This window comes from Oncorhynchus keta, unplaced genomic scaffold (genome assembly GCF_023373465.1).
Source record: "Oncorhynchus keta strain PuntledgeMale-10-30-2019 unplaced genomic scaffold, Oket_V2 Un_contig_963_pilon_pilon, whole genome shotgun sequence".
NCBI lineage: Eukaryota > Metazoa > Chordata > Actinopteri > Salmoniformes > Salmonidae > Oncorhynchus > Oncorhynchus keta.
Window position 1 is genome coordinate 490,001 of NW_026290622.1, and position 27,675 is coordinate 517,675.

The 27,675-nt window shown below is 39.0% G+C and overlaps 2 protein-coding genes and 1 long non-coding RNA gene across 5 annotated transcripts in view; all 3 read left to right on the top strand.

Annotated features, from left to right (window-relative positions):
• Positions 1–8,409, top strand: part of LOC127927150 (uncharacterized) — an 8,599-nt gene extending 190 nt beyond the window's left edge. The window contains exons 1-3 of the long non-coding RNA XR_008126369.1: positions 1–1,052; positions 4,139–4,234; positions 8,064–8,409. The exon at positions 1–1,052 is cut by the window's left edge and continues 190 nt beyond it. This is a non-coding gene — a long non-coding RNA (uncharacterized LOC127927150). The remainder of the gene's footprint in view (positions 1,053–4,138; positions 4,235–8,063) is intronic.
• tspan11 (tetraspanin 11) overlaps positions 1–27,675 on the top strand; it is a 44,556-nt gene that overhangs the window by 12,712 nt on the left and 4,169 nt on the right. Inside the window, exons 4-7 of the mRNA XM_052513003.1 lie at positions 14,699–14,773; positions 15,471–15,575; positions 15,976–16,134; positions 18,409–18,495. Coding sequence (XP_052368963.1) covers positions 14,699–14,773; positions 15,471–15,575; positions 15,976–16,134; positions 18,409–18,495 — 426 coding nt within the window. The remainder of the gene's footprint in view (positions 1–14,698; positions 14,774–15,470; positions 15,576–15,975; positions 16,135–18,408; positions 18,496–27,675) is intronic.
• LOC127927148 (uncharacterized PE-PGRS family protein PE_PGRS46-like) lies at positions 11,231–14,575 on the top strand. 3 transcript variants are annotated; one of them, XM_052513001.1, is made up of 4 exons: positions 11,231–11,709; positions 11,750–12,757; positions 12,974–13,153; positions 13,766–14,575. In XM_052513001.1, the coding sequence occupies exons 2-4, from the start codon at positions 12,298–12,300 to the stop codon at positions 14,068–14,070; spliced, it is 945 nt and encodes a 314-aa protein (XP_052368961.1). In that variant the 5' UTR covers positions 11,231–11,709; positions 11,750–12,297; the 3' UTR covers positions 14,071–14,575. The 3 variants fall into 3 exon arrangements, with proteins under 3 accessions (XP_052368961.1, XP_052368962.1, XP_052368960.1); XM_052513002.1 differs by having other exon boundaries at positions 12,110–13,153; XM_052513000.1 differs by having other exon boundaries at positions 11,231–11,565; positions 11,750–13,153.

Here is a 27,675-nt window from a genome sequence, read left to right on the forward strand (position 1 = left end):
CCCCCAGCCACCCCCATTTCTCATTGATAAAATACACATATTGATATCTTCCAGACTAATTGGCCAATAAGGTGCTAATAAGGCCACTGAGACTTGTGTGATGTCCTCTCTTCTCCAGTAGCATACTAATGATGGTTTTGTTTTAACAAAGTGTTTTTCTATTAATGTTGCATTCTGTGGCAACGATTTCTATGAAACATCCACAGTAGATTCATTTATAGCACCTTAGTTATATCACCCCATAACATAGACTTTATAAGCATTGCTGGAATAAAATCCATAACAGCTCATAGCTCCTTTTAGGAATGTGTTGGATGGACATTGGTGGTACAATGCATTATAACACTTGATTCATTCATAATGGCTGATGATCCATATGAGTGAATATAAATGTATGTATGCCTCCAGTGCATCATATATAACTCATTATTGAACGGTAGTTTAAATGAGTTATTAGTATTGTTATTAATTGTCCAGAAGTGACTGAAAGAAGGTCTTACCTGCAGTCTGTCTCCCAGGAAGCCTGTATTTCAGCTCTATATCAACATAATCATACAGGAGCTCATCCCTGGATCAAAGCTGTTTGATTCTGTCAATAGTGCTGTTGTTTTCTTGTGTTATTGTTGCTCCACTGAACCAAGTACTGAATATACTGGTTTGGAGGTGTTATGTTTTTTTACTGAGTACTAGTTGGGAGTGTTGCAGGATTCTTTACTATTAGTTTAGAGGTGTTGCAGGATTCTTTACTATTAGTTTAGAGGTGTTGCAGTTTTTTTTGTACAATTAGTTTGGAGGTGTTGCAGGATTCTTTACTATTAGTTTAGAGGTGTTGCAGTTTTTTTTGTACAATTAGTTTGGAGGTGTTGCAGGATTCTTTACTATTAGTTTAGAGGTGTTGCAGGGTTTTTTACTATTAGTTTGAAGGTGTTGCAGGGTTTTGTACTATTAGTTTAGAGGTGTTGCAGGGTTTTTTACTATTAGTTTAGAGGTGTTGCAGGGCTCTTGACTATTAGTTTAGAGGTGTTGCAGGGCTCTTAACTATTAGTTTAGAGGTGTTGCAGGGTTTTTTACTATTAGTTTGGAGGTGTTGCAGGGTTTTTTACTATTAGTTTAGAGGTGTTGCAGGGTTTTTTACTATTAGTTTAGAGGTGTTGCAGGGCTTTTTACTATTAGTTTAGAGGTGTTGCAGGGTTTTTTACTATTAGTTTAGAGGTGTTGCAGGGTTTTTTACTATTAGTTTAGAGGTGTTGCAGGGTTTTTTACTATTAGTTTAGAGGTTTTTACTATTAGTTGTTTATGGTATGGTTTTTACTATTAGTTTAGATGGTTTTTACTATTAGTTTAGAGGTGTTGTATGGTTTTTTACTATTAGTTTAGAGGTGTTGCAGGGTTTTTTACTATTAGTTTAGAGGTGTTGCATGGTTTTTTACTATTAGTTTAGAGGTGTTGTATGGTTTTTTACTATTAGTTTAGAGGTGTTGTATGGTTTTTTTACTATTAGTTTAGAGGTGTTGCAGGGTTTTTTACTATTAGTTTAGAGGTGTTGCAGGGTTTTTTACTATTAGTTTAGAGGTGTTGCAGGGTTTTTTACTATTAGTTTAGAGGTGTTGTATGGTTTTTTACTATTAGTTTAGAGGTGTTGTATGGTTTTTTACTATTAGTTTATTAGTTTAGAGGTGTTGCAGGGTTTTTACTATTAGTTTAGAGGTGTTGTTTAGAGGTGGTTTTTACTATTAGTTTAGAGGTGTTGCAGGGTTTTTACTATTAGTTTAGAGGTGTTGCAGGGTTTTTTACTATTAGTTTAGAGGTGTTTTGTATGTTGTTTTTTACTATTAGTTTAGAGGTGTTGCAGGGTTTTTACTATTAGTTTAGAGGTGTTGCAGGGTTTTTACTATTAGTTTAGAGGTGTTGTTGGTTTTTTACTATTAGTTTAGAGGTGTTGTATTTTTACTATTAGTTTAGAGGTGTTGTAGGGTTTTTACTATTAGTTTAGAGGTGTTGTATGGTTTTTTACTATTAGTTTAGAGGTGTTATGGCAGGGTTTTTTACTATTAGTTTAGAGGGTGTTGTACTATTAGTTTTTTACTATTAGTTTAGAGGTGTTGTATGGTTTTTACTATTAGTTTAGAGGTGTTGTATGGTTTTTACTATTAGTTTAGAGGTGTTGTTTAGGTGGTTTTTACTATTAGTTTAGAGGTGTTGCAGGGTTTTTTACTATTAGTTTAGAGGTGTTGTATGGTTTTTACTATTTTTAGGTGTTGTATGGTTTTTACTATTAGTTTAGAGGTGTTGTATGGTTTTTACTATTAGTTTAGAGGTGTTGCAGGGTTTTTACTATTAGTTTAGAGGTGTTTTTTTACTATTAGTTTAGAGGTGTTGCAGGGTTTTTTACTATTAGTTTAGAGGTGTTGCAGGGTTTTTTACTATTAGTTTAGAGGTGTTGCAGGGTTTTTTACTATTAGTTTAGAGGTGTTGCAGGGTTTTTTACTATTAGTTTAGAGGTGTTGCAGGGTTTTTTACTATTAGTTTAGAGGTGTTGTATGGTTTTTTACTATTAGTTTAGAGGTGTTGCAGGGTTTTTTACTATTAGTTTAGAGGTGTGTTGGTTTTTTACTATTAGTTTAGAGGTGTTGGGTTTTTACTATTAGTTTAGAGGGTGTTGTTTAGAGGTGTTGCAGGGTTTTTTTACTATTAGTTTAGAGGTGGTTTTTACTATTAGTTTAGAGTGTTGTTGTTTTTACAGGGTTTTTACTATTAGTTTAGAGGTGTTGTATGGTTTTTTACTATTAGTTTAGAGGTGTGTTGTATGGTTTTTACTATTAGTTTAGAGGTGTTTTTACTATTAGTTTAGAGGTGTTGTATGGTTTTTACTATTAGTTTAGAGGTGTTGTATGGTTTTTTACTATTAGTTTGTTGTAGGGTTTTTTACTATTAGTTTAGAGGTGTTGTATGTGTTGTATGGTTTTTACTATTAGTTTAGAGGTGTTGTATGGTTTTTACTATTAGTTTAGAGGTGTTGTATGGTTTTTACTATTAGTTTAGAGGTGTTGTTGGTTTTTACTATTAGTTTAGAGGTGTTGTATGGTTTTTACTATTAGTTTAGAGGTGTTGTATGGTTTTTTACTATTAGTTTAGAGGTGTTGTATGGTTTTTACTATTAGTTTAGAGGTGTTGCAGGGTTTTTTACTATTAGTTTAGAGGTGTTGTAGGGTTTTTACTATTAGTTTAGGTGTTGTAGGGAGGTGTTGCAGGGTTTTTACTATTAGTTTAGAGGTGTTGTTTAGAGGTGTTGGTTTTTACTATTAGTTTAGAGGTGTTGTATGGTTTTTACTATTAGTTTAGAGGTGTTGTATGGTTTTTTACTATTAGTTTAGAGGTGTTGTATGGTTTTTTACTATTAGTTTAGAGGTGTTGTATGTGTTTTTTTACTATTAGTTTAGAGGTGTTGCAGGGTTTTTTACTATTAGTTTAGAGGTGTTGCATGGTTTTTTACTATTAGTTTAGAGGTGTTGCAGGGTTTTTTACTATTAGTTTAGAGGTGTTGTAGGGTTTTTTACTATTAGTTTAGAGGTGTTGCAGGGTTTTTTACTATTAGTTTAGAGGTGTTGCAGGGTTTTTTACTATTAGTTTAGAGGTGTTGCAGGGTTTTTTACTATTAGTTTAGAGGTGTTGCAGGGTTTTTTACTATTAGTTTAGAGGTGTTGTATGGTTTTTTACTATTAGTTTAGAGGTGTTGTAGTTTAGAGGTGTTGTATGGTTTTTACTATTAGTTTAGAGGTGTTGTAGGGTTTTTTACTATTAGTTTAGGTGTTGAGGTTTTTGTTGCAGGTGGTTTTTACTATTAGTTTAGAGGTGTTGCAGGGTTTTTTACTATTAGTTTAGAGGTGTTGTATGGTTTTTTACTATTAGTTTAGAGGTGTTGCAGGGTTTTTTACTATTAGTTTAGAGGTGTTGCAGGGTTTTTTACTATTAGTTTAGAGGTGTTTTGGTTTTTTACTATTAGTTTAGAGGTGTTGTATGGTTTTTTACTATTAGTTTAGAGGTGTTGTATGGTTTTTTACTATTAGTTTAGAGGTGTTGTATGGTTTTTTACTATTAGTTTAGAGGTGTTGTATGGTTTTTTACTATTAGTTTAGAGGTGTTGTATGGTTTTTTACTATTAGTTTAGAGGTGTTGCAGGGTTTTTTACTATTAGTTTAGAGGTGTTGTATGGTTTTTTACTATTAGTTTAGAGGTGTTGCAGGGTTTTTTACTATTAGTTTAGAGGTGTTGCAGGGTTTTTTACTATTAGTTTAGAGGTGTTGTATGGTTTTTTACTATTAGTTTAGAGGTGTTGTATGGTTTTTTACTATTAGTTTAGAGGTGTTGTATGGTTTTTTACTATTAGTTTAGAGGTGTTGTAGGGTTTTTTACTATTAGTTTAGAGGTGTTGTATGGTTTTTTACTATTAGTTTAGAGGTGTTGTATGGTTTTTTACTATTAGTTTAGAGGTGTTGTATGGTTTTTTACTATTAGTTTAGAGGTGTTGTATGGTTTTTTACTATTAGTTTAGAGGTGTTGTATGGTTTTTTACTATTAGTTTAGAGGTGTTGTATGGTTTTTTACTATTAGTTTAGAGGTGTTGTATGGTTTTTTACTATTAGTTTAGAGGTGTTGCAGGGTTTTTTACTATTAGTTTAGAGGTGTTGTTTAGAGGTGTTGGTTTTTACTATTAGTTTAGAGGTGTTGCAGGGTTTTTACTATTAGTTTAGAGGTGTGTTGTTTTTTACTATTAGTTTAGAGGTGTTGGGTTTTTACTATTAGTTTAGAGGTGTTGTATGGTTTTTTACTATTAGTTTGGAGGTGTATGGTTTTTTACTATTAGTTTAGAGGTGTTGTATGGTTTTTTACTATTAGTTTAGAGGTGTTGTAGGGTTTTTTACTATTAGTTTAGAGGTGTTGCAGGGTTTTTTACTATTAGTTTAGAGGTGTTGCAGGGTTTTTTACTATTAGTTTAGAGGTGTTGCAGGGTTTTTTACTATTAGTTTAGGTTTTTACTATTAGTTTAGAGGTGTTGTATGGTTTTTTACTATTAGTTTAGAGGTGTTGCAGGGTTTTTTACTATTAGTTTAGAGGTGTTGTAGGGTTTTTTACTATTAGTTTAGAGGTGTTGCAGGGTTTTTTACTATTAGTTTAGAGGTGTTGTATGGTTTTTTACTATTAGTTTAGAGGTGTTGCAGGGTTTTTTACTATTAGTTTAGAGGTGTTGCAGGGTTTTTTACTATTAGTTTAGAGGTGTTGGTTTTTTACTATTAGTTTAGAGGTGTTGTATGGTTTTTTACTATTAGTTTAGAGGTGTTGTATGGTTTTTTACTATTAGTTTAGAGGTGTTGTATGGTTTTTTACTATTAGTTTTTTACTATTAGTTTAGAGGTGTTGTATGGTTTTTTACTATTAGTTTAGAGGTGTTGTATGGTTTTTTACTATTAGTTTAGAGGTGTTGTATGGTTTTTTACTATTAGTTTAGAGGTGTTGTAGGGTTTTTTACTATTAGTTTAGAGGTGTTGTATGGTTTTTTACTATTAGTTTAGAGGTGTTGTATGGTTTTTTACTATTAGTTTAGAGGTGTTGCAGGGTTTTTTACTATTAGTTTAGAGGTGTTGTATGGTTTTTTACTATTAGTTTAGAGGTGTTGTATGGTTTTTTACTATTAGTTTAGAGGTGTTGTATGGTTTTTTACTATTAGTTTAGAGGTGTTGTATGGTTTTTACTATTAGTTTAGAGGTGTTGTATGGTTTTTACTATTAGTTTAGAGGTGTATGGTTTTTACTATTAGTTTAGAGGTGTTTTGGTTTTTTACTATTAGTTTAGAGGTGTTGTATGGTTTTTACTATTAGTTTAGAGGTGTTGTATGGTTTTTTACTATTAGTTTAGAGGTGTTGTATGGTTTTTACTATTAGTTTAGAGGTGTTGCAGGGTTTTTACTATTAGTTTTGTTTTTACTATTAGTTTAGAGGTGTTATGGTTTTTTACTATTAGTTTAGAGGTGTTGCAGGGTTTTTTACTATTAGTTTAGAGGTGTTGTATGGTTTTTTACTATTAGTTTAGAGGTGTTGTATGGTTTTTACTATTAGTTTGGTTTTTTACTATTAGTTTAGAGGTGTTGTATGGTTTTTTTTTTTACTATTAGTTTAGAGGTGTTGTATGGTTTTTACTATTAGTTTAGAGGTGTTGCAGGGTTTTTACTATTAGTTTAGAGGTGTTGTATGGTTTTTACTATTAGTTTAGAGGTGTTGTAGGGTTTTTTACTATTAGTTTAGAGGTGTTGTATGGTTTTTTACTATTAGTTTAGAGGTGTTGTAGGGTTTTTACTATTAGTTTAGAGGTGTTGCAGGGTTTTTTACTATTAGTTTAGAGGTGTTGTAGGTTTTTTTACTATTAGTTTAGAGGTGTTGTATGGTTTTTTACTATTAGTTTAGAGGTGTTGTATGGTTTTTTACTATTAGTTTAGAGGTGTTGTATGGTTTTTTACTATTAGTTTAGAGGTGTTGTATGGTTTTTTACTATTAGTTTAGAGGTGTTGTATGGTTTTTTACTATTAGTTTAGAGGTGTTGTATGGTTTTTTTACTATTAGTTTAGAGGTGTTGCAGGGTTTTTTACTATTAGTTTAGAGGTGTTGCAGGGTTTTTTACTATTAGTTTAGAGGTGTTGCAGGGTTTTTTACTATTAGTTTAGAGGTGTTGCAGGGTTTTTTACTATTAGTTTGGAGGTGTATGGTTTTTTACTATTAGTTTAGAGGTGTTGTATGGTTTTTTACTATTAGTTTAGAGGTGTTGTAGGGTTTTGTACTATTAGTTTGGAGGTGTTGCAGGGTTTTTTACTATTAGTTTAGAGGTGTTGCAGGGTTTTTTACTATTAGTTTAGAGGTGTTGCAGGGTTTTTTACTATTAGTTTAGAGGTGTTGTAGGGTTTTTTACTATTAGTTTAGAGGTGTTGTAGGGTTTTTACTATTAGTTTAGAGGTGTTGCAGGGTTTTTTACTATTAGTTTAGAGGTGTTGCAGGGTTTTTTACTATTAGTTTAGAGGTGTTGCAGGGTTTTTTACTATTAGTTTAGAGGTGTTGTAGGGTTTTTTACTATTAGTTTAGAGGTGTTGCTATTAGTTTAGAGGGTTTTTACTATTAGTTTAGAGGTGTTGTATGGTTTTTACTATTAGTTTAGAGGTGTTGTATGGTTGGTTTTTACTATTAGTTTAGAGGTGTTGGTTTTTTACTATTAGTTTAGAGGTGTTGTATGGTTTTTTACTATTAGTTTAGAGGTGTTGTATGGTTTTTTACTATTAGTTTAGAGGTGTTTTTTACTATTAGTTTAGAGGTGTTGTATGGTTTTTACTATTAGTTTAGAGAGGTGTTGTAGGGTTTTTACTATTAGTTTAGAGGTGTTGTAGGTGTTGGTTTTTTACTATTAGTTTAGAGGTGTTGTATGGTTTTTTACTATTAGTTTAGAGGTGTTGTATGGTTTTTTACTATTAGTTTAGAGGGTGTTGTATGGTTTTTACTATTAGTTTAGAGGTGTTGTATGGTTTTTACTATTAGTTTAGAGGTGTTGTATGGTTTTTACTATTAGTTTAGAGGTGTTGTATGGGGTTTTTTTATGGTTTTTACTATTAGTTTAGAGGTGTTGTATGGTTTTTACTATTAGTTTTTTGAGGTGTTGTATGGTTTTTTTAGTTTAGATTAGTTTGGAGGTGTTGTATGGTTTTTTTACTATTAGTTTAGAGGTGTTGTATGGTTTTTTTTTTAGGTGTTATTAGTTTAGAGGTGTTGTAGTTTGGTTTTTACTATTAGTATTAGAGGTGTTGTATGGTTTTTTTTTTACTATTAGTTTAGAGGTGTTGTATGGTTTTTTACTATTAGTTTAGAGGTGTTGCAGGGTTTTTTACTATTAGTTTAGAGGTGTTGCAGGGTTTTTACTATTAGTTTAGAGGTGTTGCAGGTGGTTTTTTACTATTAGTTTAGAGGTGTTGCAGGGTTTTTTACTATTAGTTTAGAGGTGTTGCAGGGTTTTTTACTATTAGTTTAGAGGTGTTGTATGGTTTTTTACTATTAGTTTAGAGGTGTTGCAGGGTTTTTTACTATTAGTTTAGAGGTGTTGTATGGTTTTTTACTATTAGTTTAGAGGTGTTGTATGGTTTTTTACTATTAGTTTAGAGGTGTTGTATGGTTTTTTACTATTAGTTTAGAGGTGTTGTATGGTTTTTTACTATTAGTTTAGAGGTGTTGTATGGTTTTTTACTATTAGTTTAGAGGTGTTGCAGGGTTTTTTACTATTAGTTTAGAGGTGTTGTATGGTTTTTTACTATTAGTTTAGAGGTGTTGTATGGTTTTTTACTATTAGTTTAGAGGTGTTGTATGGTTTTTTACTATTAGTTTAGAGGTGTTGTATGGTTTTTTACTATTAGTTTAGAGGTGTTGTAGGGTTTTTTACTATTAGTTTAGAGGTGTTGTATGGTTTTTTACTATTAGTTTAGAGGTGTTGTATGGTTTTTTACTATTAGTTTAGAGGTGTTGTATGGTTTTTTACTATTAGTTTAGAGGTGTTGTATGGTTTTTTACTATTAGTTTAGAGGTGTTGTATGGTTTTTTTACTATTAGTTTTTTACTATTAGTTTAGAGGTGTTGTATGGTTTTTACTATTAGTTTAGAGTGTGTTGCTAGGGTTAGTTTATGGTTTTTTACTATTAGTTTAGAGGTGTTGTATGGTTTTTACTATTAGTTTAGAGGTGTTGCAGGGTTTTTACTATTAGTTTAGAGGTGTTGCAGGGTTTTTTACTATTAGTTTAGAGGTGTTGTATGGTTTTTACTATTAGTTTAGTTTTTTACTTTAGAGGTGTTGCAGGGTTTTTACTATTAGTTTAGAGGTGTTGTATGGTTTTTACTATTAGTTTAGAGGTGTTGCAGGGTTTTTTACTATTAGTTTAGAGGTGTTGCAGGGTTTTTTTTACTATTAGTTTAGAGGTTTTTACTATTAGTTTAGAGGTGTTGCAGGGTTTTTTACTATTAGTTTAGAGGTGTTGCAGGGTTTTTACTATTAGTTTAGAGGTGTTGCAGGGTTTTTACTATTAGTTTAGAGGTGTTGCAGGGTTTTTACTATTAGTTTGAGAGGTGTTATGGTTTTTACTTTAGTTTAGAGGTGTTGTATGGTTTTTTACTATTAGTTTAGAGGTGTTGTATGGTTTTTTTACTATTAGTTTAGAGGTGTTGCATGGTTTTTTTATTAGTTTAGAGGTGTTGTAGGGTTTTTACTATTAGTTTAGAGGTGTTGCAGGGTTTTTACTATTAGTTTAGAGGTGTTGTTGGTATGGTTTTTACTATTAGTTTAGAGGTGTTGTAGGGTTTTTACTATTAGTTTAGAGGTGTTGTAGGGTTTTTACTATTAGTTTAGAGGTGTTGTTTAGAGGTGTTGTATGGTTTTTACTATTAGTTTAGAGGTGTTGTATGGTTTTTTACTATTAGTTTAGAGGTGTTGTTGGTTTTTTACTATTAGTTTAGAGGTGTTGTATGGTTTTTACTATTAGTTTAGAGGTGTTGCAGGGTTTTTACTATTAGTTTAGGGTTTTTTTATTAGTTTAGAGGTGTTGTATGGTTTTTTACTATTAGTTTAGAGGTGTTGTATGGTTTTTACTATTAGTTTAGAGGTGTTGTTGTAGGTGGTATGGTTTTTACTATTAGTTTAGAGGTGTTGTATGGTTTTTTACTATTAGTTTAGAGGTGTTGTATGGTTTTTTACTATTAGTTTAGAGGTGTTGTATGGTTTTTTACTATTAGTTTAGAGGTGTTGTATGGTTTTTTACTATTAGTTTAGAGGTGTTGTATGGTTTTTTTACTATTAGTTTGGAGGTGTTGTATGGTTTTTTACTATTAGTTTAGAGGTGTTGTATGGTTTTTTACTATTAGTTTAGAGGTGTTGTATGTTTTTTTTTACTATTAGTTTAGAGGTGTTGCAGGGTTTTTTTACTATTAGTTTAGAGGTGTTGCTTGGTTTTTTACTATTAGTTTAGAGGTGTTGCAGGGTTTTTTACTATTAGTTTAGAGGTGTTGCAGGGTTTTTTACTATTAGTTTAGAGGTGTTGTATGGTTTTTTTACTATTAGTTTAGAGGTGTTGTATGGTTTTTTACTATTAGTTTAGAGGTGTTGTATGGTTTTTTACTATTAGTTTAGAGGTGTTGTAGGGTTTTTTACTATTAGTTTAGAGGTGTTGCAGGGTTTTTTACTATTAGTTTAGAGGTGTTGCAGGGTTTTTTACTATTAGTTTAGAGGTGTTGTATGGTTTTTTACTATTAGTTTAGAGGTGTTGTATGGTTTTTTTACTATTAGTTTAGAGGTGTTGTATGGTTTTTTACTATTAGTTTAGAGGTGTTGTATGGTTTTTTACTATTAGTTTGGAGGTGTTGTATGGTTTTTTACTATTAGTTTAGAGGTGTTGTATGGTTTTTTACTATTAGTTTAGAGGTGTTGTATGGTTTTTTACTATTAGTTTAGAGGTGTTGTATGGTTTTTTACTATTAGTTTAGAGGTGTTATGGTTTTTTACTATTAGTTTAGAGGTGTTGTATGGTTTTTTTTAGTTTGGATTATGGTTTTTACTTTAGTTTAGAGGTGTTTGTAGAGGTGGTATGGTTTTTTACTAGTTTAGGTTTGGAGGTGTTTTTGTTTAGGTGTGGTTTTTTTTTACTATTAGTTTAGAGGTGTTGTATGGTTTTTTACTATTAGTTTAGAGGTGTTGCAGGGTTTTTACTATTAGTTTAGAGGTGTTGTATGGTTTTTACTATTAGTTTAGAGGTGTTGTATGGTTTTTTTACTATTAGTTTTTTTAGTTTAGAGGTGTTGTATGGTTTTTACTATTAGTTTAGAGGTGTTGTATGGTTTTTTACTATTAGTTTAGAGGTGTTGTATGGTTTTTTACTATTAGTTTAGAGGTGTTGTATGGTTTTTTACTATTAGTTTAGAGGTGTTGTATGGTTTTTTTTAGTTTATTAGTTTAGAGGTGTTGTATGGTTTTTACTATTAGTTTGGAGGTGTTGTATGGTTTTTTACTATTAGTTTAGAGGTGTTGCAGGGTTTTTACTATTAGTTTAGAGGTGTTGTATGGTTTTTTACTATTAGTTTAGAGGTGTTGCAGGGTTTTTACTATTAGTTTAGAGGTGTTGCTTGGTTTTTTACTATTAGTTTAGAGGTGTTGTAGGGTTTTTTACTATTAGTTTGGAGGTGTTGCTTATTAGTTTGGAGGTGTTGCAGTTTCTTTTATTATTTTTTACTGAGGACTGGTTTGGAGGTGTTGCAGGGTTATTTATTGAGGACTGGTTTGGAGGTGTTGCAGGGTTATTTACTGAGGACTGGTTTGGAGGTGTTGCAGGGTTATTTACTGAGGACTGGTTTGGAGGTGTTGCAGGGTTATTTACTGAGGACTGGTTTGGAGGTGTTGCAGGGTTATTTACTGAGGACTGGTTTGGAGGTGTTGCAGGGTTATTTATTGAGGACTGGTTTGGAGGTGTTGCAGGGTTATTTATTGAGGACTGGTTTGGAGGTGTTGCAGGGTTATTTACTGAGGACTGGTTTGGAGGTGTTGCAGGGTTATTTACTGAGGACTGGTTTGGAGGTGTTGCAGGGTTATTTACTGAGGACTGGTTTGGAGGTGTTGCAGGGTTATTTATTGAGGACTGGTTTGGAGGTGTTGCAGGGTTATTTACTGAGGACTGGACTGGTTTGAGGTGTTGCAGGGTTATTTATTGAGGACTGGTTTGGAGGTGTTGCAGGGTTATTTACTGAGGACTGGTTTGGAGGTGTTGCAGGGTTATTTACTGAGGACTGGTTTGGAGGTGTTGCAGGGTTATTTACTGAGGACTGGTTTGGAGGTGTTGCAGGGTTATTTACTGAGGACTGGTTTGGAGGTGTTGCAGGGTTATTTACTGAGGACTGGTTTGGAGGTGTTGCAGGGTTATTTACTGAGGACTGGTTTGGAGGTGTTGCAGGGTTATTTACTGAGGACTGGTTTGGAGGTGTTGCAGGGTTATTTACTGAGGACTGGTTTGGAGGTGTTGCAGGATTATTTATTGAGGACTGGTTTGGAGGTGTTGCAGGGTTATTTATTGAGGACTGGTTTGGAGGTGTTGCAGGGTTATTTACTGAGGACTGGTTTGGAGGTGTTGCAGGGTTATTTACTGAGGACTGGTTTGGAGGTGTTGCAGGGTTATTTACTGAGGACTGGTTTGGAGGTGTTGCATGGATTTTTACTGAGGACTGGTTTGGAGGTGTTGCAATGATTTTTACTGAGGACTGGTTTGGAGGTGTTGCAGGGTTATTTACTGAGGACTGGTTTGGAGGTGTTGCAGGGTTATTTACTGAGGACTGGTTTGGAGGTGTTGCAGGGTTATTTACTGAGGACTGGTTTGGAGGTGTTGCAGGGTTATTTACTGAGGACTGGTTTGGAGGTGTTGCAGGGTTATTTACTGAGGACTGGTTTGGAGGTGTTGCAATGATATGTACTGAGGACTGGTTTGGAGGTGTTGCAGGGTTATTTACTGAGGACTGGTTTGGAGGTGTTGCAGGGTTATTTACTGAGGACTGGTTTGGAGGTGTTGCAGGGTTATTTACTGAGGACTGGTTTGGAGGTGTTGCAGGGTTATTTACTGAGGACTGGTTTGGAGGTGTTGCAGGGTTATTTACTGAGGACTGGTTTGGAGGTGTTGCAGGGTTATTTATTGAGGACTGGTTTGGAGGTGTTGCAGGGTTATTTACTGAGGACTGGTTTGGAGGTGTTGCAATGATATTTACTGAGGACTGGTTTGGAGGTGTTGCAGGGTTATTTACTGAGGACTGGTTTGGAGGTGTTGCAGGGTTATTTACTGAGGACTGGTTTGGAGGTGTTGCAATGATATTTACTGAGGACTGGTTTGGAGGTGTTGCAGGGTTATTTACTGAGGACTGGTTTGGAGGTGTTGCAGGGTTATTTATTGAGGACTGGTTTGGAGGTGTTGCAGGGTTATTTATTGAGGACTGGTTTGGAGGTGTTGCAGGGTTATTTATTGAGGACTGGTTTGGAGGTGTTGCAGGGTTATTTACTGAGGACTGGTTTGGAGGTGTTGCAGGGTTATTTATTGAGGACTGGTTTGGAGGTGTTGCAGGGTTATTTACTGAGGACTGGTTTGGAGGTGTTGCAGGGTTATTTACTGAGGACTGGTTTGGAGGTGTTGCAGGGTTATTTACTGAGGACTGGTTTGGAGGTGTTGCAGGGTTATTTACTGAGGACTGGTTTGGAGGTGTTGCAATGTTATTTACTGAGGACTGGTTTGGAGGTGTTGCAGGGTTATTTACTGAGGACTGGTTTGGAGGTGTTGCAGGGTTATTTACTGAGGACTGGTTTGGAGGTGTTGCAGGGTTATTTACTGAGGACTGGTTTGGAGGTGTTGCAGGGTTATTTACTGAGGACTGGTTTGGAGGTGTTGCAGGGTTATTTACTGAGGACTGGTTTGGAGGTGTTGCAGGGTTATTTACTGAGGACTGGTTTGGAGGTGTTGCAGGGTTATTTACTGAGGACTGGTTTGGAGGTGTTGCAGGGTTATTTACTGAGGACTGGTTTGGAGGTGTTGCAGGGTTATTTACTGAGGACTGGTTTGGAGGTGTTGCAGGGTTATTTACTGAGGACTGGTTTGGAGGTGTTGCAGGGTTATTTACTGAGGACTGGTTTGGAGGTGTTGCAGGGTTATTTACTGAGGACTGGTTTGGAGGTGTTGCAGGGTTATTTATTGAGGACTGGTTTGGAGGTGTTGCAGGGTTATTTACTGAGGACTGGTTTGGAGGTGTTGCAGGGTTATTTACTGATGACTGGTTTGGAGGTGTTGCAGGGTTATTTACTGAGGACTGGTTTGGAGGTGTTGCAGGGTTATTTACTGAGGACTGGTTTGGAGGTGTTGCAGGGTTATTTACTGAGGACTGGTTTGGAGGTGTTGCAGGGTTTGTGGTGTTCTGCTCATTGATGTTCCCTAATGAGATAGTGGTGTTTTATGTCTCTCTTAGTTCTCAGTACATTTAGCTATCTGCGGTGGAAATCAAAACCTCTCTCTCGCTTTTATTTTTCTCTCTCTCTTGCTTTCTCTCTCTCAAATATTAAATGTATCCCCCCCTCTACACTATGTTCGCTCCCTATTCCCCCCTCTCTTTCTCTGCTAGGAGATATATGACAGACATCTCACACCCCAAAATGCATTTCTCCTCATTCTGCAAAGTCTGTCATATTGCTCTCTATTCCTCTGGTCTTTTTTCATTCTCTCTGTCAGCTTTGGGAATGCGGGTGCGTGACAATACAAAGACACTTGATGGAACGTTTTATATCTGCATTGTCACAATAACTGAGTGATTTTTGGTAGGAGTCTGAGAGTGAGTGTTGGTAAAGATGTTAAGTGAGACTGTTCTCAACAGAGACATGCAGTTAATGCTGCATTTTGTCTTATATTCAAGAGAGAGTTTTGCCTGTAAGTGTTGAACTGAACTGTGTTAAGACTGATCTCTCTGTCTCTGTCTCTGTGTCTGTGTCTCTGTCTCTCTCTCTGTGTCTCTGTCTCTGTGTCTCTGTCTCTGTGTCTGTGTCTCTGTCTCTCTCTCTCTCTCTCTCTCTCTCTGTCTCTGTCTCTGTGTCTCTGTCTCTCTCTCTCTCTCTCCAGTATTTCTGCTGTCTGTTATTGATCTTTCTCATAGAGCTGGTGGCAGGAGTCCTGGCCTACGTGTATTACCAGAGGGTAAGTGACTACTTCTCCACCTTCATCTTTTGTCCTCTTGTGTACCCATCCCCTCCCCCTATATTTGTTTTATTTTTAAATACTGATCTATTCATTGAGTCTGGAGTGCAGTTCTGGGATCTCCATTGCATTTGAGTGGCCATGTGTGTGCATGCTTACCTGGTGTGTGTATGATACCTGTGTAAAGACCATGTATCTGGAGCCCTGATCTCCAGACAAAGCTCAACCCTGAGCCCTGATCTCCAGACAGAACTCAACCCTGAGCCCTTATCTCCAGACAGAGCTCAACCCTGAGCTCTTATCTCCAGAAAGAGGTCAACCCTGAGCCCTGATCTCCAGACAGAGCTCAACTCTGAACCCTGATCACCAGAAAGACCTCAACCTTGAGCCCTGATCTCCAGACAGATCTCAACACTGAGCCCTGATCTCCAGACAGATCTCAACCCTGAGCCCCAGACAGATCTCAACCCTGAGCCCCAATCTTCAGACAGAGCTCAACCCTGAGCCCTGATCTCCAGACAGAGCTCAACCCTGAGCCCTGATCACACAAGCAAGGCAACCCCACTTCACTCTCCTCTGCAACTCTAACTGAGGTGTTCTCTCTCTCTCTCTCTCTCTCTCTCTCTCTCTCTCTCTCTCTCTCTCTCTCTCTCTCTCTCTCTCTCTCTCTCTCTCTCTCTCTCTCTCTCTCCCCTAGCTCAGTGAGGAGCTGAAGCAGCACCTGAATGAGACCATGACAGAGAACTACGCCCAGCCAGGGAAAGAGGCCATCACCCTGGCCGTGGACAGACTACAGCAGGATGTAGGGACTCAATCTCCCATTAGCCTTTGCTTAGTTTTTCTTGAAGGGACAGGAGCACCAGTGGTAAAGCTGGTTGATACTAATTATGGTACATAGTTGTTACACTCAACTGATAAAACTGCTGTAGGACACACACACACACACTTGAAGCATGTGAGGTTCAATGTTAATCATATGCGAGGTCACATCCACTATATGGGTACAGTATGATGCAAGATGTCAATGCAGTCTGTAATACGTAGTTATGACGACTTGGTTTACAAATGTTTTTTGTGATGTGTTTTTTCAGCCTCTTCATTATGTTGTTTGATTGATTTGAATTATATGTGATGGTTTTCAGACATCAACTAAGTGTTGCTAATGATAAACGCAATTCCACTTTTCTTCTTCTGTTGGTCAGTTCAAGTGCTGTGGCAGCAACAACTCATTTGATTGGCTGCATAGTGTGTACATGACCTCGGCTGTGTCGGAGGGCAGGGTGGTCCCGGACAGCTGCTGTAAGACCATCACCTCCCTCTGTGGCCGCAGAGACCACCCCTCCAACATCTACAAGACTGAGGTGGGTGGGACCGTTGGAAAATCATCATTCAACAGCAAATATGTGCCAACTGGGTTCCAGCAGACTTTAGGATGTCATAACTGGACTCTTCCACAGTAAAAATGTGTTATGTTGTCATTCTATGTCATAGCGATGACAGCAGAGCCCAGCACTGTCAGTGGAATGGAACGGTCCATCATGACATCTAACCATTTGTCATAGCGATGACAGCAGAGCCCAGCACTGTCAGTGGAATGGAACGGTCCATCATGACATCTAACCATTTGTTCATATTTAATGGATCAATACAATTCAAGTTGGATCTGAAAATATTCCTTCAAATAAATCTTTAAAAAAAAAATGAATGGATCTCGACATGGAACAATTGATTAATATTTCAGGACCAGATGGTTGTATTGGGCATCAAATGATTTCTAATGTCTGAAATGGGGACAGACAGATGATATGTCCCTCAGAGCTCAACTGTCTCCTTTCTTATTCTGTCAATGAAACTGAAACAGTCAAATACTCTGGTTTGGAAAGTCACTTTAGCCAACAACTTTTCTCTACTTGACAGGCTTTCTTATCAGTAAGGGCTGAGAGTGTAAGAGCTCGGAGAATATTTAATACAATATTTCAGATGCTCCTTTTGCTTTTATCTGTGACAAGCAGGAGAAGTCTGTGCTTGTTTCTCTCTTTCACACACTCTCACACACACACACACTCACACACACACACACGTCTCGCTCCTTGGTTCCCGCTATCATCATTCCACTTGTCAATGTCACTCCAGTTCAGAGGAGTGCAACTTTGATAAAATCTCTTTATAATTAAACAACGTTTATATGGGTGGAACTGAAATATTTACTGTGCATTTAGGGAGTCAGCTGTGGTTGACAGCTCCCCACACACTCGGAAAACACTTGGGTTGAAAATGTGCTCGTCAATGTGTTTTCACTTGTCTAGGAAGCTGAGATGTTTCTGAAAATGTCCTCAGAACTGTGACTCACAACATGGCTTGAAACAACCTACTCGGTCAAAGCTCTTTGGTAAAACAGAATGACACTGGATGTACGGAGGTGACTGCACATGGATGTGTACGTGCACTCCATCCAGCCATGGCTCCTCAATGCCCCCTCTACCCACATCTGTGTGTGTGTGTGTGTGTGTGTGTGTGTGTGTGTGTGTGTGTGTGTGTGTGTGTGTGTGTGTGTGTGTGTGTGTGTGTGTGTGTGTGTGTGTGTGTGTGTGTGTGTGTGTGTGTGTGTGTGTGTGTGTGTGTGTGTGTGTGTGTGTGTGGTCAGAGAAGGAGCCTCCAGAGAGAGGCCTAATAAATCCCACTGTTCTCTCTACTTCTCTCAGGCTGCCTGTTAGCAGTTGATGTTACTCTTCAATAACACAGATCCCAAAGCAAATCAGGGGGAGAAAAAATCATAGATGTTATGCTGAGATGTTCATTCTCCCCTGTCCTCAGTGATTCTCTCCACAGACAAAGCGACAGGATGTAGTTTATAACCCAACCCTAGCCTGGGGTTGACCAATTAGAATTCCTTGCAAATAAACTGGGCCACTGGCCAAATAACAAGTATCCTATTTCAGGCTCAATGTATAGACAAAATTCCTCCCATGTCTCTGACCCATTGATCATTCATTCCCTATTACAGAAAAAACACTATTTCCATTCATCGTTAATTCCCTCTTGACCTTTAGTCCTCTGTGTTGTATATTACCTTAAAATATCTTTACACTGCCCAAGTCCTTTATCTTACTGTAGTTTGTTCTCTGCAGTGTAACTTTGTATCACACACACACACAATTGCTGCAGCAATTTGGAGACAGACATAGAAAAATCTGGAGAGGGTAGGGTTGATAAATATACTATGGTAAATGAAGAGCATAGCCCAATTTCAATTCTCCTTGTTCACACCCCCTCAAGGATTTAAAAGCATTGGATTGATCCAAATATGATAGACACTGACTACACCAATCAGGTGTGTCTGTGTGTGTTCATAATGTATTTAATTTTTACCTTTATTTAACCAGGCAAGTCAGTTAAGAACATATTCTTATTTTCAATGATGGCCTGGGAACAGTGGCCTGTTCAGGGGCAGAACGACAGATTTGTACCTTGTCAGCTCGGGGGTTTGAACTCGCAACCTTCCGGTTACTAGTCCAACGCTCTAACCACTAGGCTACGCTGCCGCCCATGTGCATCATGTGTGTTTGTGTGTGTGTGTGTGTGTGTGTGTGTGTGTGAAGTGATTTGACCCCTGACCTGTAACCTTTGCCCCACAGGGTGGCTGCATCACCAAGCTGGAGCAGTTCCTGGCTGACCACCTGCTGATCATCGGAGCTGTGGGGATAGGAGTGGCCTGTCTACAGGTCGGTCCCCTAACACTGGCCAGTGTCTTTATTAACAGGAAATGACGAGGCCTTATTATATTTCAGTACTGTGGTAGCACCTCACAACAGACACAAGCTATCACTATCAGACTATCACAAAGTATCATTTCGTTTTGGGGGGATTTGGGGTATCACCGATGTCGTGGATATCAATATAATGTAGTGATAATAGTGGATATAATCTGCTACTGTGGATATTGGTAGCCTTGCTGTTGAAATGTCTTCAATGCTAGCTAGTATCTAGATGGATAGGAGGGGAGATTGTGAACAGAAAGAGAGAGAGAAGTTCCTCTTAGTAGAGTAACGGGTTAAGAGGTGAGACGATTGCTTAAGAATTTTTTAATTTTTTTTTATATCAGTCTCAAAATATATCCACATGATAAAAGGCTTTCCAAATTTTATTTTTAAATAAACATCAATGTGGCCATAATCTTCCTATTACCTCAAAGATGCATCCAGTAACTCCTATTACCGGTCGGACAACCTTTCAATGCACTCTACCTCCCCATATCCTCTCAGCTGTAATCTGATCGCATTCACATTCTGGGATTTGATTTGCTGCGGTCTCAGATGGACCAAGCTCGTAGCCCAATCCACTCACAGCCTCTGTCATCCCGTATACGGCTTCAAAATGGCAGATTTTGTCATTGATAAGCGCCTGAATTGGAACGAAGTGGCTGTACAGTAACATGCTATACCTGACTTCAGAGCTCTGGGTCTCTGCTTCACAGCTCTGTATGGGTTTTGACTGACAGCCGTTAACTTGAGCACAGCCCGCGACAAGAAGATGCCCCCATCCCTCCCGCTAATTGGGCTACGTTTGCACATTTGTTGTTGTCTGAGTGAGAGAAATGCTGTAAATCGAGAGGAGTCGACATGTTCCGAAAGATGAGACTTTGAGGATTATAATAAATAATGCTTTGATGTCATACAAGCAAACCACACACCCGTGAGTCCAAATGTGCACTTCACATTTCCATATTTGAAACTCATGTAGTTTACAGTATCGTAACGTTTCTGATTGATATAACCCTTCTCAGCAGTATCGTAACGTTTCTGATCGATATAACCCTTCTCAGCAGTATCGTAACGTTTCTGATCGATATAACCCTTCTCAGCAGTATCGTAACGTTTCTGATCGATATAACCCTTCTCAGCAGTATCGTAACGTTTCTGATCGATATAACCCTTCTCAGCAGTATCGTAACGTTTCTGATCGATATAACCCTTCTCAGCAGTATCGTAACGTTTCTGATCGATATAACCCTTCTCAGCAGTATCATAACGTTTCTGATCGATATAACCCTTCTCAGCAGTATCGTAACGTTTCTGATTGATATAAACCTTCTCAGCAGTATCGTAACGTTTCTGATCGATATTACATTTACATTACATTTAAGTCATTTAGCAGACGCTCTTATCCAGAGCGACTTACAAATTGGTGCATTCACCTTATGACATCCAGTAGAATAGTCACTTTACAATAGTGCATCTAAATCTTAAAGGGGGGGGGGGGTGAGAAGGATTACTTATCCTATCCTAGGTATTCCTTAAAGAGGTGGGGTTTCAGGTGTCTCCGGAAGGTGGTGATTGACTCCGCTGTCCTGGCGTCGTGAGGGAGTTTGTTCCACCATTGGGGGCCAGAGCAGCGAACAGTTTTGACTGGGCTGAGCGGGAACTGTACTTCCTCAGTGGTAGGGAGGCGAGCAGGCCAGAGGTGGATGAACGCAGTGCCCTTGTTTGGGTTTAGGGCCTGATCAGAGCCTGGAGGTACTGAGGTGCCGTTCCCCTCACAGCCCCGTAGGCAAGCACCATGGTCTTGTAGCAGATGCGAGCTTCAACTGGAAGCCAGTGGAGAGAGCGGAGGAGCGGGGTGACATGAGAGAACTTGGGAAGGTTGAACACCAGACGGGCTGCGGCGTTCTGGATGAGTTGTAGGGGTTTAATGGCACAGGCAGGGAGCCCAGCCAACAGTGAGTTGCAGTAGTCCAGACGGGAGATGACAAGTGCCTGGATTAGGACCTGCGCCGCTTCCTGTGTGAGGCAGGGTCGTACTCTGCGGATGTTGTAGAGCATGAACCTACAGGAACGGGCCACCGCCTTGATGTTAGTTGAGAACGACAGGGTGTTGTCCAGGATCACGCCAAGGTTCTTAGCGCTCTGGGAGGAGGACACAATGGAGTTGTCAACCGTGATGGCGAGATCATGGAACGGGCAGTCCTTCCCCGGGAGGAAGAGCAGCTCCGTCTTGCCGAGGTTCAGCTTGAGGTGGTGATCCGTCATCCACACTGATATGTCTGCCAGACATGCAGAGATGCGATTCGCCACCTGGTCATCAGAAGGGGGAAAGGAGAAGATTAATTGTGTGTCGTCTGCATAGCAATGATAGGAGAGACCATGTGAGGTTATGACAGAGCCAAGTGACTTGGTGTATAGCGAGAATAGGAGAGGGCCTAGAACAGAGCCCTGGGGGACACCAGTGGTGAGAGCGCGTGGTGAGGAGACAGATTCTCGCCACGCCACCTGGTAGGAGCGACCTGTCAGGTAGGACGCAATCCAAGCGTGGGCCGCGCCGGAGATGCCCAACTCGGAGAGGGTGGAGAGGAGGATCTGATGGTTCACAGTATCGAAGGCAGCCGATAGGTCTAGAAGGATGAGAGCAGAGGAGAGAGAGTTAGCTATAGCGATGCGGAGCGCCTCCGTGATACAGAGAAGAGCAGTCTCAGTTGAATGACTAGTCTTGAAACCTGACTGATTTGGATCAAGAAGGTCATTCAGAGAGAGATAGCGGGAGAGCTGGCCAAGGACGGCACGTTCAAGAGTTTTGGAGAGAAAAAAAAGAAGGGATACTGGTCTGTAGTTGTTGACATCGGAGGGATTGAGTGTAGGTTTTTTCAGAAGGGGTGCAACTCTCGCTCTCTTGAGGACGGAAGGGACATAGCCAGCGGTCAGGGATGAGTTGATGAGCGAGGTGAGGTAAGGGAGAAGGTCTCCGGAAATGGTCTGGAGAAGAGAGGAGGGGATAGGGTCAAGCGGGCAGGTTGTTGGGCGGCCGGCCGTCACAAGACGCGAGATTTCATCTGGAGAGAGAGGGGAGAAAGAGGTCAGAGCACAGGGTAGGGCAGTGTGAGCAGAACCAGCGGTGCCGTTTGACTTAGCAAACGAGGATCGGATGTCGTCGACCTTCTTTTCAAAATGGTTGACGAAGTCATCTGCAGAGAGGGAGGGGGGGAGGAGGATTCAGGAGTGAGGAGAAGGTGGCAAAGAGCTTCCTAGGGTTAGAGGCAGATGCTTGGAATTTAGAGTGGTAGAAAATGGCTTTAGCAGCAGAGACAGAGGAGGAAAATGTAGAGAGGAGGGAGTGAAAGGATGCCAGGTCCGCAGGGAGGCGAGTTTTCCTCCATTTCCGCTCAGCTGCCCGGAGCCCTGTTCTGTGAGCTCGCAATGAGTCGTCGAGCCACGGGGCGGGAGGGGAGGACCGCCGGCCTGGAGGATAGGGGACATAGAGAGTCAAAGGATGCAGAAAGGGAGGAGAGGAGGGTTGAGGAGGCAGAATCAGGAGATAGGTTGGAGAAGGTATGAGCAGAGGGAAGAGATGATAGGATGGAAGAGGAGAGAGTAGCGGGGGAGAGAGAGCGAAGGTTGGGACGGCGCGATACCATCCGAGTAGGGGCAGTGTGGGAGGTGTTAGATGAGAGCGAGAGGGAAAAGGATACAAGGTAGTGGTCGGAGACTTGGAGGGGAGTTGCAATGAGGTTAGTGGAAGAACAGCATCTAGTAAAGATGAGGTCGAGCGTATTGCCTGCCTTGTGAGTAGGGGGAAGGTGAGAGGGTGAGGTCAAAAGAGGAGAGGAGTGGAAAGAAGGAGGCAGAGAGGAATGAGTCAAAGGTAGACGTGGGGAGGTTAAAGTCGCCCAACACTGTGAGAGGTGAGCCGTCCTCAGGAAAGGAGCTTATCAAGGTATCAAGCTCATTGATGAACTCTCCGAGGGAACCTGGAGGGCGATAAATGATAAGGATTTAACCCTAACCCTTCTCAGCAGTATCGTAACGTTTATGATCGATATAACCCTAACCCTTCTCAGCAGTATCGTAACATTTCTGATCGATATACCCCTTCTCAGCAGTATCATAACGTTTCTGATCGATATAACCCTTCTCAGCAGTATCGTAACATTTCTGATCGATATAACCCTTCTCAGCAGTATCATAACGTTTCTGATCGATATAACCCTAACCCTTCTCAGCAGTATCATAACGTTTCTGATCGATATAACCCTTCTCAGCAGTATCGTAACGTTTCTGATCGATATAACCCTTCTCAGCAGTATCGTAACGTTTCTGATCGATATAACCCTTCTCAGCAGTATCGTAACGTCTCTGATCGATATAACCCTTCTCAGCAGTATCGTAACGTTTCTGATCGATATAACCCTTCTCAGCAGTATCGTAACGTTTCTGATCGATATAACCCTTCTCAGCAGTATCGTAACGTTTCTGATCGATATAACCCTAACCCTTCTCAGCAGTATCGTAATGTTTCTGATCGATATAACCCTTCTCAGCAGTATCATAACGTTTCTGATCGATATAAACCTTCTCAGCAGTATCGTAACGTTTCTGATCGATATAACCCTTCTCAGCAGTATCATAATGTTTCTGATCGATATAACCCTAACCCTTCTCAGCAGTATCGTAACGTTTCTGATCGATATAACCCTAACCCTTCTCAGCAGTATCATAACGTTTCTGGTCGATATAACCCTTCTCAGCAGTATCGTAACGTCTCTGATCGATATAACCCTTCTCAGCAGTATCGTAACGTCTCTGATCGATATAACCCTTCTCAGCAGTATCGTAACGTCTCTGATCGATATAACCCTAACCCTTCTCAGCAGTATCGTAACATTTCTGATCGATATAACCCTTCTCAGCAGTATCGTAACGTTTCTGATCGATATAACCCTAACCCTTCTCAGCAGTATCGTAACGTTTCTGATCGATATAACCCTTCTCAGCAGTATCATAACGTTTCTGATCGATATAACCCTAACCCTTCTCAGCAGTATCGTAACGTTTCTGATCGATATACCCCTTCTCAGCAGTATCATAACGTTTCTGATCGATATAACCCTTCTCAGCAGTATCATAACATTTCTGATCGATATACCCCTTCTCAGCAGTATCGTAACATTTCTGATCGATATAACCCTTCTCAGCAGTATCGTAACGTTTCTGATCGATATAACCCTTCTCAGCAGTATCGTAACGTTTCTGATCGATATAACCCTTCTCAGCAGTATCGTAACGTCTCTGATCGATATAACCCTTCTCAGCAGTATCGTAACGTTTCTGATCGATATAACCCTTCTCAGCAGTATCGTAACGTTTCTGATCGATATAACCCTTCTCAGCAGTATCGTAACATCTCTGATCGATATAACCCTAACCCTTCTCAGCAGTATCGTAACGTTTCTGGTCGATATACCCCTTCTCAGCAGTATCGTAACATTTCTGATCGATATAACCCTTCTCAGCAGTATCGTAACATTTCTGATCGATATAACCCTTCTCAGCAGTATCGTAACGTCTCTGATCGATATAACCCTAACCCTTCTCAGCAGTATCGGAAGAAAAAGGTCCCGCCCCTCAGACCAATGTGTTTTGAAGAGGAAGTGAGGAGATGTAAAGAATCAAGGAAAGATACATTGAGATGGGGCCATGGACAGGAAACTGTATACCTTTCTCTCCCAGCATGCTTTGTAATAACTCTTGGATGGGGCGGCTGCTCTCCACCATCGATCTGCTCTCTGAAAATAAACTCCACAGGGACTGGACTCTCCATCCCCCAGCATGGAACGATCTCCTGAAAATCTCCTGAGAATGGTTTACTGTTCAGCCAATGCTGTTCATAGATTGGTGTTTTCGTCAAGCTTGGGATGTGATGCTCGGGTTGAGAGGTTTCTTATTGCAGTCCGGTGATGTTTAGTAGCCAAATCTCAGATTTAGTTTTTGCTCTCTAGCCAACTCTCTTCATGCTATATCAGTCAGTTATATACAGCACACAATACGGCATCAACACATCTGGGACCAGGCTAGATGTTTTGCGGTCAGGAGCTGTGGTACCACTTCACTCTGTTAATAATTCCAGACTGTACCATTTCTTTGCTTATTTACAATATTATTGTCGTATTCTCCATAAATGATCTTTGTATGGCGAGAAAACAAGGCTTTGTTAATTCATTTAGATTTGATTTAACATTTTGATACAGCCTAACTGATAAAACTGCACCGTTTTGATTTGTACATTTTAATTAAAGTATAGTCTTGCACTTCACGATATATCGTCATTGTCAAATATCATGATATTAGATTTAATCATATATCGGCCCAACCCTAGCTTAGACCAAACCTGAACATATGGTACTGGCTCCCTCTTGGCTACTCCTTCCAACCAACCAGGGTTCCCACTCTTCTCAGTGTTCCCATAGCTTTTCTCTTGGAATTCCACAGAGGAGTCATGTGATCTTGTCACCATGGCGACTGTCGACATGGGAATTTGGAGTTCCTAAGAAAAACAAATGTTTTATTAGCCCAAAGACCCCCCCCCCCTCTATTAGACAAAATATTCCCAAATAAAACGCTGACATTTTCCCACACACATATATGAAGCATAAGATAAGATAACTACTGTAGCTACCTACGTATGTCCTTAATATGTGTTAGTGATTCATTGACAAATCACCCATATTGTCCCAAACTAATTTAGACCCGCTTTTGATCTAAATGGGCTCTTCTCTATTGGGCTTGAAGGTCTCTGTCTGATTGTATGTTAGTTGTATGTTAGTAATGTCAGTCTGTCAGTGATGTCCCTGTACTGTCTCTGTGTCAACTGTTCCTCTCTGTCTTTAATAACTGAAATAGTCATAGTCTGTGTCAACTGTTCCTCTCTGTCTTTAATAACTGAAATAGTCATAGTCTGTGTGTCAACTGTTCCTCTCAGTCTTTAATAACTGAAATAGTCATAGTCTGTGTCAACTGTTCCTCTGTCTTTAATAACTGAAATAGTCATAGTCTGTGTCAACTGTTCCTCTCTGTCTTTAATAACTGAAATAGTCATAGTCTGTGTCAACTGTTCCTCTCGGTCTTTAATAACTGAAATAGTCATAGTCTGTGTCAACTGTTCCTCTCTGTCTTTAATAACTGAAATAGTCATAGTATCTGTGTCAACTGTTCCTCTCTGTCTTTAATAACTGAAATAGTAATAGTCTGTGTCAACTGTTCCTCTCTGTCTTTAATAACTGAAATAGTAATAGTCTGTGTCAACTGTTCCTCTCTGTCTTTAATAACTGAAATAGTCATAGTCTCTCTGTCAACTGTTCCTCTCTGTCTTTAATAACTGAAATAGTAATAGTCTGTGTCAACTGTTCCTCTCTGTCTTTAATAACTGAAATAGTAATAGTCTGTGTCAACTGTTCCGGTCTGTCTTTAATAACTGAAATAGTCATAGTCTGTGTCAACTGTTCCTCTCTGTCTTTAATAACTGAAATAGTCATAGTCTCTCTGTCAACTGTTCCTCTCTGTCTTTAATAACTGAAATAGTAATAGTCTGTGTCAACTGTTCCTCTCTGTCTTTAATAACTGAAATAGTCATAGTCTGTGTCAACTGTTCCTCTCTGTCTTTAATAACTGAAATAGTCATAGTCTGTGTCAACTGTTCCTCTCTGTCTTTAATAACTGAAATAGTCATAGTCTCTGTGTCAACTGTTCCTCTCTGTCTTTAATAACTGAAATAGTCATAGTCTGTGTCAACTGTTCCTCTCTGTCTTTAATAACTGAAATAGTCATAGTCTCTCTGTCAACTGTTCCTCTCTGTCTTTAATAACTGAAATAGTAATAGTCTGTGTCAACTGTTCCTCTCTGTCTTTAATAACTGAAATAGTCATAGTCTGTGTCAACTGTTCCGGTCTGTCTTTAATAACTGAAATAGTAATAGTCTGTGTCAACTGTTCCTCTCTGTCTTTAATAACTGAAATAGTAATAGTCTGTGTCAACTGTTCCTCTCTGTCTTTAATAACTGAAATAGTCATAGTCTCTCTGTCAACTGTTCCTCTGTCTTTAATAACTGAAATAGTCATAGTCTGTGTCAACTGTTCCTCTCTGTCTTTAGTAACTGAAATAGTCATAGTCACTGTGTCAACTGTTCCTCTCTGTCTTTAATAACTGAAATAGTCATAGTCTGTGTCAACTGTTCCGCTCTGTCTTTAATAACTGAAATAGTCATAGTCTCTGTGTCAACTGTTCCTCTCTGTCTTTAATAACTGAAATAGTCATAGTCTCTGTGTCAACTGTTCCTCTCTGTCTTTAATAACTGAAATAGTCATAGTCTCTGTACCTTTGTTCTTAGTTTGGTTGTAATTACGCTAATCAATTTAGTCTCTATCCTCTTTCAGTTTTCCCTATACTTTGTCTAATATAGGTCACTAACCCCTCTGTGTGTGTATGTGTGTGTATCTCTATGTATGTCTGTGTGTATGCATGTGTGTGTTTACGTTTGTGTCTATGTATGTCTGTATGTGTGTGTATTTCTTTGTGTGTGTGTGTGCGTATGTCTGTGTGTGTTTGTGACCTCTATAGCTGGCCGGGGCCATGTTGACGGCCTGCTTTATCTATCTGCTGTATAAAGAAGAGGAGGAGGACTTCTCTGCCGTCTGATTGGCTAAGCCTCTGTCTGGTCACACTCAGTGGGGACGGGACAAGGTTGGAGGGCATTGTGGGAAATGTGTTCTGTGTGTGTGTCTATGTGTTCATTTTTTTGATTGTGTCTTTTGTGTAGATATGTGTTGTCTGCATGTTTGTGTGTTTGCGCACTCGTGCGTGTGTCTGTGTGTGTGCGTGTGTGTGTCTCTGTTTGTATGTGAGTGTGTGTGTGAAGAAGACAAAGAGACAGTTGATCACAGATCATGCATGCTATATTGCTGGCCTATGCTTTATTCTCGGTACCGCCGAGCAACGCCCACCCCAATAGGGACACCATGCTGACCGATACATGCATGTTGACCTTTGACCTTTGCATGGCTGAAAGGGCTTGACAACATTATCCACAATCCAAGGACAAACAAACAGTTCACTGAAGTGCTCCCACAGACTAGACTATGA

Coding starts and splice junctions, on each gene's coding strand:
- LOC127927148 (XM_052513002.1), top strand. CDS start 12,298: ATGATTTTTACTGAGGACTGGTTTGGAGGTGTTGCAGGGTTATTTACT. Junction 13,154..13,765: donor TATTGAGGACTGGTTTGGAG/GTGTTGCAGGGT, acceptor ACTGGTTTGGAG/GTGTTGCAGGGTTATTTATT.